The sequence below is a fragment of the Yarrowia lipolytica genome, chromosome 1C, assembly GCF_001761485.1.
Source record: "Yarrowia lipolytica chromosome 1C, complete sequence".
NCBI classification, from domain to species: Eukaryota; Fungi; Ascomycota; class Dipodascomycetes; order Dipodascales; genus Yarrowia; species Yarrowia lipolytica.
Genome location: NC_090772.1, coordinates 63226 through 76506, shown reverse-complemented (window position 1 = coordinate 76506; position 13281 = coordinate 63226). Strand labels below are relative to the sequence as shown.

General features: G+C 51.0%; 3 protein-coding genes and 1 non-coding gene across 4 annotated transcripts; 2 read left to right on the top strand and 2 right to left on the bottom strand.

The window, feature by feature from the left end:
• Positions 1 to 595: 595 nt before the first annotated feature.
• Positions 596 to 2533, bottom strand: YALI1_C00739g (uncharacterized protein; the record flags this gene model as incomplete). Its single annotated transcript, XM_501289.2, has 1 exon — positions 596 to 2533. The coding sequence occupies one exon, from the start codon at positions 2531 to 2533 to the stop codon at positions 596 to 598; it is 1938 nt and encodes a 645-aa protein (XP_501289.2).
• A 672-nt stretch (positions 2534 to 3205) lies between these two features.
• Positions 3206 to 3277, bottom strand: YALI1_C00732r. The gene has a single exon. It is a non-coding gene; the product is annotated as a tRNA-Met (tRNA).
• A 2122-nt stretch (positions 3278 to 5399) lies between these two features.
• On the top strand, positions 5400 to 5746 carry YALI1_C00710g (uncharacterized protein; the record flags this gene model as incomplete). The annotated part of the gene is made up of 2 exons (XM_068282160.1): positions 5400 to 5405; positions 5450 to 5746. The coding sequence occupies 2 exons, from the start codon at positions 5400 to 5402 to the stop codon at positions 5744 to 5746; spliced, it is 303 nt and encodes a 100-aa protein (XP_068138261.1).
• Positions 5747 to 6051: 305 nt separating this feature from the next.
• YALI1_C00694g (uncharacterized protein) lies at positions 6052 to 11488 on the top strand (the record flags this gene model as incomplete). The annotated part of the gene is made up of 2 exons (XM_501288.3): positions 6052 to 6912; positions 7043 to 11488. The coding sequence occupies 2 exons, from the start codon at positions 6052 to 6054 to the stop codon at positions 11486 to 11488; spliced, it is 5307 nt and encodes a 1768-aa protein (XP_501288.3).
• Positions 11489 to 13281: the final 1793 nt, after the last annotated feature.

The following is a 13281-nucleotide window of genomic DNA, read 5'->3' as shown; positions in this document are numbered from 1 at the left end:
GACAGGAAGAAATGACCACAACCGCTTTCACAACAGATGTATATATTAATTTATGATATGAGTTTCCGACTCGATAGTCCTTTGATGAGCCATTGTACTAGTACAGTATTGGACGACTGCCTTATGTACACCGTCTTTCATGATCTACTCTACACCCAAAGCCCATGTTGATTTGGTCTTGGTGTCGAACAGGGATATATTCGTGATTTGAGAGAATTGCACCATTTCCCCCGTTGAAATCTTTAGTTGAGATTAGTGATATTGAGAATACTGCTGCGACTACAATACTATACATACGTATGCACACTATATCGCAGCACCTTTGTCGTCGTTGAACACTCCCAGAATCAACTGTATCGCAATTCCCAGACCACTTTAGTATTGCAACATGCGCACTGTGAATCCATTGGTGGTAACATATTTCCAATTGACCAACAACAACGTTAGTTACAAACCAATTACCAATGGCCTCAATCATGACTCTCTATAATTCATCTACAAGTACATACTCACTGCTATGCAAGTGGTACTGCTCGGGTTTTGGCTCACTACTTGGCTTATCCTTATCACATAATCCACACATTTTATTACACAATTACTCCTCCTTCTGAGAGTTGAGGTACTCGTTGTAGGCGGTGATGGCGTCGTTGATCTGAGCCTGGAGACCCTCCTCGTCGTCAATGACCTCGAGAATCTCCTTGATGGGCATCTCGAGCAGCATACCGGTGATCTTACCGGCAAACTCGGCGTTACCATCAATGGCCTTCTCAGCGAGAACCTTGGGGTACAGAGCCTCACCAACGAGCTGCTTGTGCTGCTCCTCAGGAGCGTTCTCAAGAGCGTTAGAAATGGAGTCGGCAACTCGGGACTCACCGTCCTTTCGTCGGGGAGCACCTCGGAACTGACCCTGGGGACCGGGCTGGCCGGATCGGGGAGGCTGGCCGCCTCGCATGGGGCCCTGGGGAGGGAAACCACCCTGCTGGTAGCCCTGAGGAGGAGCGCCGTACATGTTGGGGCCACCGGGAACACCTCGGGGAGGGAACTGGTTCTGGGGAGGCATGGGGGGTCGCATCATCATCTGGGGGTTAGCACCAAAAGGCATTCCACCTCGTCCAGGAGGCATGAAGCCGGGCTGGCCGGGGTAGAAGACACCGGGGTTGCCCATGTACTGGCCGGGGAGACCACCAGCGGCAGCCTGCTGCTGGAGTCGCATCTGGTTCTTGGCCTGGATCTGCTGCTGGAGCTGAGATCGTCGGACGTCCTTTCGCTGGGCAAGGACAACGTACAGAGGCTTGCCGGCAACAAGTCGGTGGTTCATCTCAGTGACAGCCTTGGTGGCCTCCTCGGGAGAGGAGTAGCAGACGAAACCGAAGCCCTTGGACTTACCAGCCTCGTCAACCATGACCTTAGCAGAGGTGATGGTTCCGTGGGGGGCAAACTCGGCTCGCAGCTTGTCGTCGTCAATGGTGTCATCGAGGTTCTTGATGTACAGGTTGACGCCCTGGTACTTGTTGAGCTTCTCAAGTCGAGAGGCCTCGTACTGCTTTCGGAGCTCGTCGGCTCGCTCATACTTCTTCTTGGCTCGGCCGGCGAAGAGCTTGTTTCCCTTGAACTCAGTCTCGGACAGACCGTCGATGGCCTTGACGGCAACGTCGTGCTCCTTGTAGTCGACGAAACCAAAACCGGTGGGCTTGCCCTCGTCATTGGTGGAGAGGTGGACAGAGGAGGTCTCTCCGAACTTGTTGACGAGCTCCTCAAACTCAGCCTCGGTGATCTCGGTACCAAGGTTCTTGATGAACACGTTGGTGAAGGAGTTCTTCTGCTCCTCGAAAGACTGCATTCGATCAGACTTGGGGACGTGGGGACCAACGAAGACCTTCTTGTCGTTCAGAAGCATACCGTTGACGTGCTGGATGGCAGACTCGGCAGACTCGGCAGACTCGTAGTGGACGAATCCGAAACCTCGAGAGTTGCCAAACTCATCGGTGGCAATCTTGCAGGACAGAATCTGGCCAAAGGCAGAGAAGGTGTCGTGCAGAGCCTTGTTGTCAATGGCAGGGTCCAGGTTCTTGATGTAGATGTTGCCGGCTCCGGTCTTTCGCAGAGCAGGGTCTCGCTGAGACCACATGATTCGGCAGGGTCGCTCCTTGATGGGGGAGTAGTTGAGCTCCTCAAGAGCTCGGATACCGTCAGCCTGGTTGTGGAAGTTGACGTAGGCGTATCCAAGAGATCGTCGGGTGATGGCGTCTCGGCACACTCGGACGGAGGTAACGGGGCCAATGGGGTTGAAGATCTCAAACAGCATGGCCTCGGTAACGGAGGGATCAAGCTCTCCGACGTAGAGGGAGGCGTTGTCGCCCTGGTCCTCCTTGGAGCCCTTCTCCTCGGAGGACTCAGTCTTGGCCTCTCCCTCAGCGGGGGCAGCCTCAGTGGTGGTCTCCTCCTTGGTGGCAGGGGAGGCCTCGGCCTTGTTCTCGAGGGTCATCTTCTCGAGAGCCTTCTCGGCAGCAACAAGAGAAGCGTCAGCAGACATTGTTGAGAACAGAAATTAAACTAGGAAACGTAAGCGAATACTTCCTAAGAAAAAAAAGGGTGGCTTTGTGGTTAAGAGACACAAAAGCGCGGGGGGCGAGAAAGTTGGATTTTTTTTTGCTTTTTGGATTTTATGAGACTAATAGATACCGAGCGGGGGGTGATCTATTGTTGTCTGTCTTTTTTTGGGGTTTTGGAGGTCGTCAACAACGAGTGGTCGTTTGTCGAAGATGGTTGTGTTGTGGGATATGTAGAACGTCACCTGCAGAAAGCAGAAAAAAATGGCCTTGGGAAAAATCTTCATGTAACAATTTTAAGCTTTATGGCCGTATTGGGAAAGCACGTGATGGGCCACAACTCCAATGTAGCCGTAACAGTATGGCCAATGGGCGGATCCAACACTCTAGCGGTGTTTTAGTGGACAGTGTTCGTTGGTGGCAACGTCCCCTTCAATCCTGAACGCTGAAATCGTCTCTCTCCACTTCCAAAGTCTCCTGAGTTTTAACTACCATTCTATAGTGGTGAGGTTACGTGCCGGGTAACTGGAGGCTTACAAGTGAAAACTTTGGGGCCCACACAGACGACGCCAAAAAAAAAATTTGATGCATGCTGCAGTAACACATGCAGTATGTACACTCACGTACAGCGTAAGTTGGGTAATCCAAAAAACAAATAGCGATGCCCGGTTTCGATCCGGGGACATCAGGGTTATGAGCCCTGCGCGCTTCCGCTGCGCCACATCGCTGATAATTTTTAAAAATTGTAAATTAGCCCCAATCCATGGTGAAAAATGCGGATTTACACCCTAACCCTTGGTTTCCTGATCTGGACACCAAAGGTCCACCCTATAAAACAACACTCACGTTCTACAGTAGCAGCTTATGATAAGACTGTGGGGTAGATAAAGGGCTACCAAGACAAAAGGGAACTAATTTTGGCTAGAATTATGAATCTTTAAATTGCTGCTGTACCATTGGGCTCTTGGTTGCTCTTGGAATCTCCACAGTCTCGATTTCAGTTCTGCGTCTGATTCTGTTGGAATGAATTGAGACAGCACTACATACGGGTATCTACGACGAGGGTCATTGTTGTGATGTTACTGCAGTTGCCAATCGTCAAAATGGTTCTAAATTTAGCATCGTACAGAGCAATTTTATTTGTAGAGTACGCAGAGTACGTTGTAGTTGGGTGAGATGGGTGGAATGTGGAAAGATCGTGGGTCTATTTATGGAAGTCTGAGGACCTCACACACAAGGACGTTCCTGTATTGAACTCTACTGTACTGTAGGCTAAATACTACAAGTAGATGCAAGTAAAGAGGAGGGCTATGGAAAAGCGCAGTAATGTACGATACTCGTCGGTGCGATACGGTACAGTATTGGCTTAGATGAGTTTGTCATTTGCAGACTCTGACGGATCAGACGAGCTACTTTCTTTTGGTTTCTGACAGCTGAAAGAATCATGACGTTGGTTAGTGCCAGCGGAAACGACAGGAGGTAGACCCTGAAGAGGTGTCACAAAGTTATCAGATCAATCTCCCCTTCTCCGCCATCTGAGTGAGTGCTCCTACACGTACGGTACTCCACTCACCCTGCATCATCTATTTTTATCTCTCTTCGGCGAGATTGCATTCCCTTTGCTGATGTCGACTTCCCACTCTGTCAAGTCCAGGGCAAATTAACTCACTGCGCGCGAGCGCGGCAGACGCGTGTCGAGCACTGCATTCTCGTCTCGTAAAACCATGTTAGGCTGCATGCGGATGAGTTGAAATGTGCAGCTTCCGATGAAACGGTTGAAACGGTCGTGTTACAGGTTGTAGGGTCTGAGTGCGGCTCATCAGGAAAACAGAACGAGGAACAAGAGACACATTTGCCTCGTTTCGTCAGTTTTGGGGCTGTGTTCATGGCCCGGGGAGCGTCTAAATCGCCCCATGGAATGTTCGTAATTGAAGTTTCCGCAAGCAGTAGCACTGTGGAACGGACGATACAAGAACTGATACTCGTACTGTACCTCAGGCTCGTTGGCTTAGTCAGATTCCATTGCCACAAACGCATCCCACACAGGCCAAAATCGTACCTTTCAGCCGTGGACTCTCACTACTGTACTTGCACGGGTACGTATGATCTCACCGCCCACAGGTTGACTAACTGCTTGTCTGCATGACGTAATGCCAACGGCAGAGGCAGATCCAACAACGGTCAAAGGTAGAGCCAAGGAAGGGGCTCATTTTCTGAGCCAGCAGTCTAACCGAGGGCTAGGGGTCGGGGCGGAAGCAGAGCCGAGGGGTAAACGCTGTGAGTAAGCATCATAGCAAGGTTTGTATAGCAATATAACATGTTCTGACTAGTTGCTATTGCGGTAGGCGGGTCATGTCGCCTCTACCGATTCCCCCCAGGGCCACGGCTAGCTACTTGGAGACTAGCTATCAGATCTTCGGCAGTCAATGCATCCGCCAAAATATGATTGGTAAAGTTGCATGCTATCTCCGTGATATATACCCCTAAAGATGCCAGGACAAAGCCGCCACGTGTAGCGCATGGAACACTGCATGGCAGCTGGAAGCACACTGGCTCCTTATGGCGCGAATGCGAGGATCCGAGAGCGTCTTGTAGGTGGAACATGGGCGTTTGGATGCCGAGAAATGTGGTGCTAGCCATGTCCCCATTGTCCTGACGTCTAAAACCACTGTCAAAATCAGTATTTACCGGTGCCCCCCAAACCCCTCCGACAGTCCCAAATACCTCTATTTAGCTCCAACAAAAATTTTACCACTGATAAACTCAAATAGTTAGGCCGGAATGCCCTCTCGGACTTCACTATGTGGTAGAGTTCAGAGTCAGGTGGCTGGTGCGCGGTATTAAGAGTATATGAGAGTTAGTGCACTCCGGCTGAACAGACAACGCCGACAGAGACCCAGTATAGCTCAGACTTTCTCTTTTCACACCACGATTGTTTCTTTTCCACCGGGCCATTTCGCAGCTTGAGCCCGACCGCAGACTACACAGCCGTCATCTTTGAGACGCCCTTGAAACGTGCTACGGATTACAGTGAGTATGGCAGGATACCTGGCCCTCGAGGCCCCCGTCTTGCGGCTTTATGCCCGAGAGAGATACTGAGCGGCAGGAGGGTGGCAATATGGAGACAGACCGACTCGGTGAGAGGGTTGGATGTCAGGAATTCCGCGTCGTCCGCGCCCTCTATGGGAGGAGTATGAACAACTGAGCGTTTATCTCCGAAATGCAGCTGAGAGCTCTTTACTGGTGGCAATGAAGAGGCACCACGGAATGGAATGGAAATTGAGAGACATTTGCCACTGAAGAATAACCCGTGTAATCCGCTCGCCCGTGTCTAAATTGCCACCTGGTTCTGGGTAACAAGACCGGTTCCAAAAGACACATTCCGCCAAACTGTCAGATGCATACCGGAGCTTGGTGTGCACGCAAATCCGAACCGTATCCGAAAAAAATCCAAGACGCTCACAACACGTACCACGGCACTTGCTGAACAGGCCTAACACAGATGCCCACGCACATATCGTTCAACAACTCGGAGGACAATTCGGACTCGTCCGTGTCCAAGCCCAACAAGGCGCACACCCACACACATCCCCATGAGCATCCTATTGGCGGTAACCCTCCAGGGTACACGCGGGACCCCCAGAACTCACCGGCGCTGAGCTACAACTGGGACGAGGAGCGGCTCAACGTGCCCAGCAAACGCGACGAGCGCAGCAGCAGCAACAAAAACAACACCACCAACCGCGTGTACACCCACAACAACGACTCGTCCAACTCGTATTTGGACGATTACACGAGCTACACGGACGACGATCCCGACGACAAGCAGAACCCGTTCTCGTCCACCAACGACATCACCCGACACAATGAGGACGACACGCTGGCCGAGGACAGCGAGCTGGCGGACGGCGAGTACGACTCCAATGAGGGCCCCTCGAGGCGGGTCTCAAATAGACTATCCAAGCCGTTCCACCAGCTGGGAGACCGGATCCACGAGGGCTTTGAGACGCTCACACGGTCCAACACAAAGATGAAGCGAAACCGATGGGGCACACAACACAACGCCAAGGGCCGGCCAAAGCGGTCCAAGTCCATTTTTAACCGGAAACACTCGATTCGTCAACATAGTGGAAACCAGGGAAAGATGAACGACAAGCCTGTCAAGGGCCCCAGAACCATCTACTTCAACCAGGTATTGCCACCCAGCGCAGTCAACCCCGACACCGGTTTCCCTATGGAGGACTATCCCCGAAACAAGATCCGAACGACAAAGTACACGCCATTGACTTTCATTCCAAAAAACTTGTTTTACCAGTTTCGAAATGTGGCCAATATTTATTTCCTGCTCATTTTGATTTTAGGTGTGAGTATAGAGAGACGGATGGACACAAGAGACATCCACGCAGCACAGCTGGTCAGCGCAGCGCAGACAATGTCACTTTATAGTCATAGGCGAAACAGACATTCCCACTCAACATCCAATACTAACGCAGTTCTTCCCCATTTTCGGTGTGCTGTCACCGGGACTGGCAACGCTACCTCTAATCGTGATTATCGTCATCACAGCCGTCAAAGATGCGATTGAGGATTGGCGACGAACAGTCCTCGATATGGGCGTCAACAACACACCCACACAGATCCTCCGCGAAATGCCCAACCACAACGTCGTGGACGACCACATTTCGCTGTGGCGAAAATTCAAAAAGGCATGCACCCGGACCGTGACCAACGCGGGAAAGAAGATGAAGAAGGAGAAGGACGGCAAGGGCAACTCGCCCTACAACCTGGAGCTGGCCGCCAGCAAAACCGTAGAGAGTATCGTCTCGATTGCATCAGATAACCGAGGCAACCAGGCCTATCCCTTGTCGGATATGCCTTCGTCTGGCTTTGGTAACAACAACCCCTTCGCCAGCGAGGCAGATCTGGCCAATGAGTCCATCAAACGAGAGGCCCAGAAACCGCTGGGAGCCCAGTACGGCTCGGTCATGGACCCCTTCATCACTATTCCCGAGCGAGCCAAGTTCAAAACGGACTACTGGAAGAACGTGCGAGTCGGAGACATTGTGCGTGTTCGACCAGACGTGGAGGTGCCTGCCGATCTCGTGGTTCTGTCCACTTCGGACTCTGATGGTGCCTGTTACGTGGAAACCAAGAACCTGGATGGTGAGACCAACCTCAAGGTGCGTCAGGCTCTCAAGTGCGGTGATGGAATTCGGCATTCACGTGACCTGGAACGAGCTCGATTCCGAATCGAGTCCGAGGGCCCTCAGCCCAACTTGTACTCCTACAACGGTGTGGCCAAGTGGCTCAACCGAAAGGAGGACGAGTCTCTGGAGGACACCCAGGAGCCCATCAACATCAACAACATGTTGTTGCGAGGCTGCACGCTCAGAAACACTGACTGGGTTATTGGTATCGTTATTTACACCGGTGAGGACACTAAGATCATGCTCAACGCCGGTGAGACTCCCAGTAAGCGGTCCAAGATGTCTCGAGAGCTCAACGTTATGGTTTTCCTCAACTTTGGTCTCCTGTTCATGATCTGTTTCGTCTCTGGTATTGTCAACGGAGTCATCTTTGACAAGAGTGGAACATCGATGAAGGTCTTTGAGTTTGGTTTGATTGCTGGAAACGCGTCTGTTGGAGGTCTGGTCACTTTCTTTGCTTCCCTCATTCTGTACCAGTCTTTGGTTCCTATTTCCCTCTACATTTCGATTGAAATTGTCAAAACTATCCAGGCATTCTTCATTTACTCCGATGTCCAGATGTACTACGCTCCGATCGATTATCCGTGTACACCAAAGTCGTGGAATATCTCAGATGATCTCGGTCAGATTGAGTACATCTTCTCAGACAAGACTGGTACGTTGACTCAGAACGTTATGGAGTTCAAAAAGGCCACCATCAATGGCAAAGAGTACGGTCTGGCATACACTGAAGCCACTGCCGGTATGCGGAAACGGCAAGGCGCCGATGTGGACAAGGAGGCTCGAGAGATGCGAGGCCGAATCACAAAGGATCGAGAGCTCATGCTCAAGGAGCTTCGAAAAATTGACGATAATCCTCAGCTCAAGGACGAGAACGTGACGTTTGTGTCGTCCGAGTTTGCTCGAGATGTTGGCTCTGATGGTCCCCAGGGAGAGGCGTGTCGACATTTCATGTTGGCGCTTGCCCTGTGTCATTCCGTGGTCACCGAGGTCAAGGATGACGTAATTGAGTTCAAGGCCCAATCTCCCGATGAGGCTGCTCTTGTCGCCACTGCTCGAGACATGGGGTTCACCTTCCTTGACCGAACTCAGCGAGGAGCTGTTGTCGACAGACAGGGTCATCGGTCTGAGTACCAGATTCTCAACACTCTGGAGTTCAACTCGACCCGAAAGCGAATGTCTGCCATTGTCAAGGTGCCTCACAAGGGCGGCAACAAGATTCTGCTGTTCTGCAAGGGTGCTGATTCGGTCATCTACAGTCGTCTCAAGCCCAACCAGCAGACAAGAATGCGACAGGAGACGGCAGCTCAGCTCTCTGAGTTTGCAGAGGAGGGTCTTCGAACTCTGTGTCTTGCTCAGCGAGAACTGTCGCGAAAGGAGTACGAGGAGTGGAACCTGCGTCACGAGGAGGCTTCTGCTTCTCTGGAGGACCGAGAGGAAAAGATGGAGGAGGTTGCTTCCAGCATTGAATGCGAGCTGGAGCTCATTGGAGGCACTGCCATTGAGGATCGGCTTCAGGACGGTGTGCCCGAAGCCATCGAGCTGTTGGCCAAGGCCGGCATTAAACTGTGGGTTTTGACGGGTGACAAGGTCGAGACCGCCATCAATATTGGTTTCTCTTGCAACCTTCTTAACAACGACATGGAGCTGCTGGTCATCAGAGCTGATACAGACGACAATGACTCGACCAAGGGAGCTACCCCCAAGGCCGCTGTTCGTCGATCCATCGAGAAGTATCTGTCTCAGTACTTTAGCATGTCTGGCAGCTATGAGGAGCTTGAGGCTGCGAAGAACGATCACTCGCCTCCTAAGGGCAACTTTGCCGTCATCATTGACGGTGAGGCGCTGACTTATGCTCTCCAGTCGGAGATTTCTACCCAGTTCCTGCTGCTGTGCAAACAGTGTCGATCTGTGCTGTGCTGTCGAGTCTCTCCCGCTCAGAAGGCTGCTGTCGTTCGTCTGGTGAAGAACACTCTTACAGTCATGACTCTGTCTATTGGAGACGGAGCCAACGACGTGGCTATGATCCAGGAGGCTGATGTCGGAGTTGGTATTGCCGGAGAGGAAGGTCGTCAGGCCGTTATGTGTTCGGATTACGCCATTGGTCAGTTCCGGTTCCTGGACAGACTACTGCTGGTCCACGGACGGTGGGATTACAAGCGTCTGGCTGAAATGATTCCCAACTTCTTTTACAAGAACTTGGTTTTCACGTTCACGCTGTTCTGGTACGGATGTTTCAATACCTTTGATGCTGCCTACCTCTACGACTACACTATTGTCATGTTCTACAACCTGGCCTTCACTTCTCTGCCGATCATCTTCCTCGGTGTCCTTGACCAGGATGTGCCCGACTACATTTGCATTGCGGTTCCTCAGCTCTACCGAAGTGGTATTCTTGGTATTGAATGGGGCATGCGTCGATTTGTCGAATACACTGTCGATGGCCTGTACCAGTCGCTTGTGTGTTTCTTCTTCCCCTTCCTCATGTTCTACAACACCGCTTCGGTTCGATCCGATGGTCTGGCCATGGATCATCGGTTCTTCATGGGTATTCCTGTGGCGTCCATTTGTGTGATTGCATGCAACATGTACGTCATCATGAACCAGTACCGATGGGACTGGGTGTCGATCCTCATCTTCTCCATTTCGATTCTGCTTGTCTACTTCTGGATTGGTGTCTACACCTGTTCCACCTTCTCCATTGAGTTCTACAAGGCTGCTCCCATGGTCTTTGGATCCACCACCTACTGGGCCGTTCTTCTGCTTGGTGTGGTGGCAGCTCTGCTTCCCCATTTTGCCGTTCTCTCCTTCAACAAGATCTTCCGACCTCGGGACATTGATATTGTTCGAGAGGAGTGGCACAAGGGCGCCTTTGATGACCTGGAGCGACGAGCCAAGCTCATTGCCGATAACCCCAACTACGTGCCTTCTTACAACAAGGACGACATGGACCCCATCTTCTCCGAGGTGGATCTCGATTTGCCCCATGGAATGCTTGACCCTTCCACTCCTCGACCTGATCGGTTTGGAGGACAGAAGTTTGGAGATCAACTCAACTCTCCTTACAAGGACTCCCCCTATGGAAACGCCGAGACCCCTCGTCTGTCTGAGCCGTACTCCCCTACCACCTCTGGAGTGACTCCTGACCACTATGGTTCTCCTCAAGAGGTGGCTGCTGTGCAGAACATGTCTCCTCAGGGCATGTCTCCCCAGGGCGCTAGCTACATGCAACAGTCTCCTCAGGGCGCTAGCTACATGCAGCAGTCTCCCAGCTATGTGCAGCAGGCGCCTTTGGGCCAAATGTCTCCCACGGGAGGCTTCCAGACGTCACCAGGACAGCTGCGACCCAACCCCAACGTCAACCGGGGCATTGAGTCGTCCATGTACGACGTGGATTCGTACTACATGAACGGCGAGCACATGCACACGATCCCCTTGGACAATACGCAGGCCAACCAGATGGCGCTTCAGAACGCTGCCATGCAGACGGACCCCAACCGACTCTCCATGATGTCACAACAGTCCACTTTCCAACCCACAATCCAGCCAGTGAACAACAACGTTCAGATGGCCACTTCACCTACGCAGATGGGCAGCAACAACCCGATGATGGGCTCGGGAGTTGCTCCCTCAGTGGATCAGTTCTACACGCCCAATCCTCAATATGGACAGTCTCCCCCCAACAACAACAACAACAACAACAACCAGTTTGACTTTTCCAACAAATTTTAGTTAGCATGATATGATGTACATTAATGATTATGACCTTAGAATTAATATGACGTATGGTACTTGTCCCCGTATCATGATAGTGGTGGTATGTTGGCTCGTTTAGATCTCCGCAGCGATATTTCTCCTGTTATGAGATTGAGAACTGCAAGCCACGCCAATGGGGATGTTTCTGGTGCGATGTGGAACTTTTCGAGGGTGTGGAACGTATGTATGAATGACACGATTCTTGGTACGCGTGCCAGCCAATGGTATTTGGTTCCTTGAGTCACCCATACTGTGAATATCTGGCAGATTAGACTGTAGACATTGAGCAGGACTTCGGTGGCATTTGCAGGGCTAGCAACCCGGATCAAGAAGGGTATACTTGATACTGGAATGACATATTGTGTGTATTCCATGTTGGATTTTGTAGCTAGGTATTGCACGGGCACTTGTAGCTTGTAGCTTGTACGAGTAGGTACTGGTAATGTAGTATAGTGTGAGCTTGTACTGTCTATCAGGGAGTATAGGGTTACTGTGGATAATGCTTAGTAAGAGCGGAATATGTGCAAGGGGCGTACATATTACAGCAGGATGTGGTGCTGTGTACCTTCTGTGTAATTATCAGAGATCCACCAAGGTATTTGGCACCACATGTACCAATTCATTCAATGCCACTCCAGACCGCAACGCGTTGTGTCTGAATATGGAAGTGCTAAGGTTAGGTTTTCGGTTGTGTCGGTTGCGTTCACTTGTGACAATCCAGTGTGAGCCACTGCACGGACGCAGATAGATGTGTCCACACTGTCGATTGGCCGTGTGTGCAGCCAATGGTCGCAGTTTCGCGTGTTTATATATATAGGTTATCTGGATGGAGTGTTATTTGTACTTTCTCGAATACTGTTCGTCTGTCATCAGATTGCAGCACTAGAATTGGTTGTGTATGGTGCAGCATATTGAGGACAATAGTGAGAGAGAGACAAGACAACATTTAGGACTCGCGCAGAAGGAATGTGACCGTTCTGGGAGGTTCCAGTACATACTTGTACAACATCCGACAGATCTAATCGCCTACACCACCCCATTTCTCGTTCTCCGAGTATCTTCACTCTATATTCGGTACTCGTATCTCACATTCCGTCGGCACGTCTACTATGCATCACTGTAACAGCCTCCTCTTTGGATCTTAGGCTGAGGTAGGGTTGTGACTGCCATGACAGTATTTACACACTACAAATGCCAAACTTCTTTAGACTCCAGAAAAACCCGCCTGTCGTAGCTGCCATTACAATAGCTCGAGAGCTATAGCTCGACTCTGCGATACAAGTCGCTGCCTGGGTCCTCTAAAGGTTTTTCCGGCTGAAATGTTAACCGTGACTTTCAACTTACAGAGTCACACACACACACACAGGATGTACAACTAAGACATAGCTCCACATAATACACACTGGCTACTGTAGACAGTGCCAAGTACAGGGAGACCTGCCTGTGGGGATGAGAAAAGTGCCATGCTACCTACTTGTAGCTAGCTATCGTGTGCGCACTCGTACCGGTACAAGGATACCATTTGTAGTGAAAACAGCGGCGTGATTGGCGAACAAAGAACATTCAACAGGGCAACCACAACCAACCAACCAACGCAGCAACTTCCCAACCCGTTTTTTTCTTCCTGATTCCTCGGACATCGGAGGTCGGACATTGCAAATTGCACGGTGGTCGATGAGAGCATAATCATAGCAAGGCTGAAAGCTCAATACTGTACCGACAGTATACATTTGCCGAGACCTCTAAAATAAGCCCCCAAGAAAGAGTCA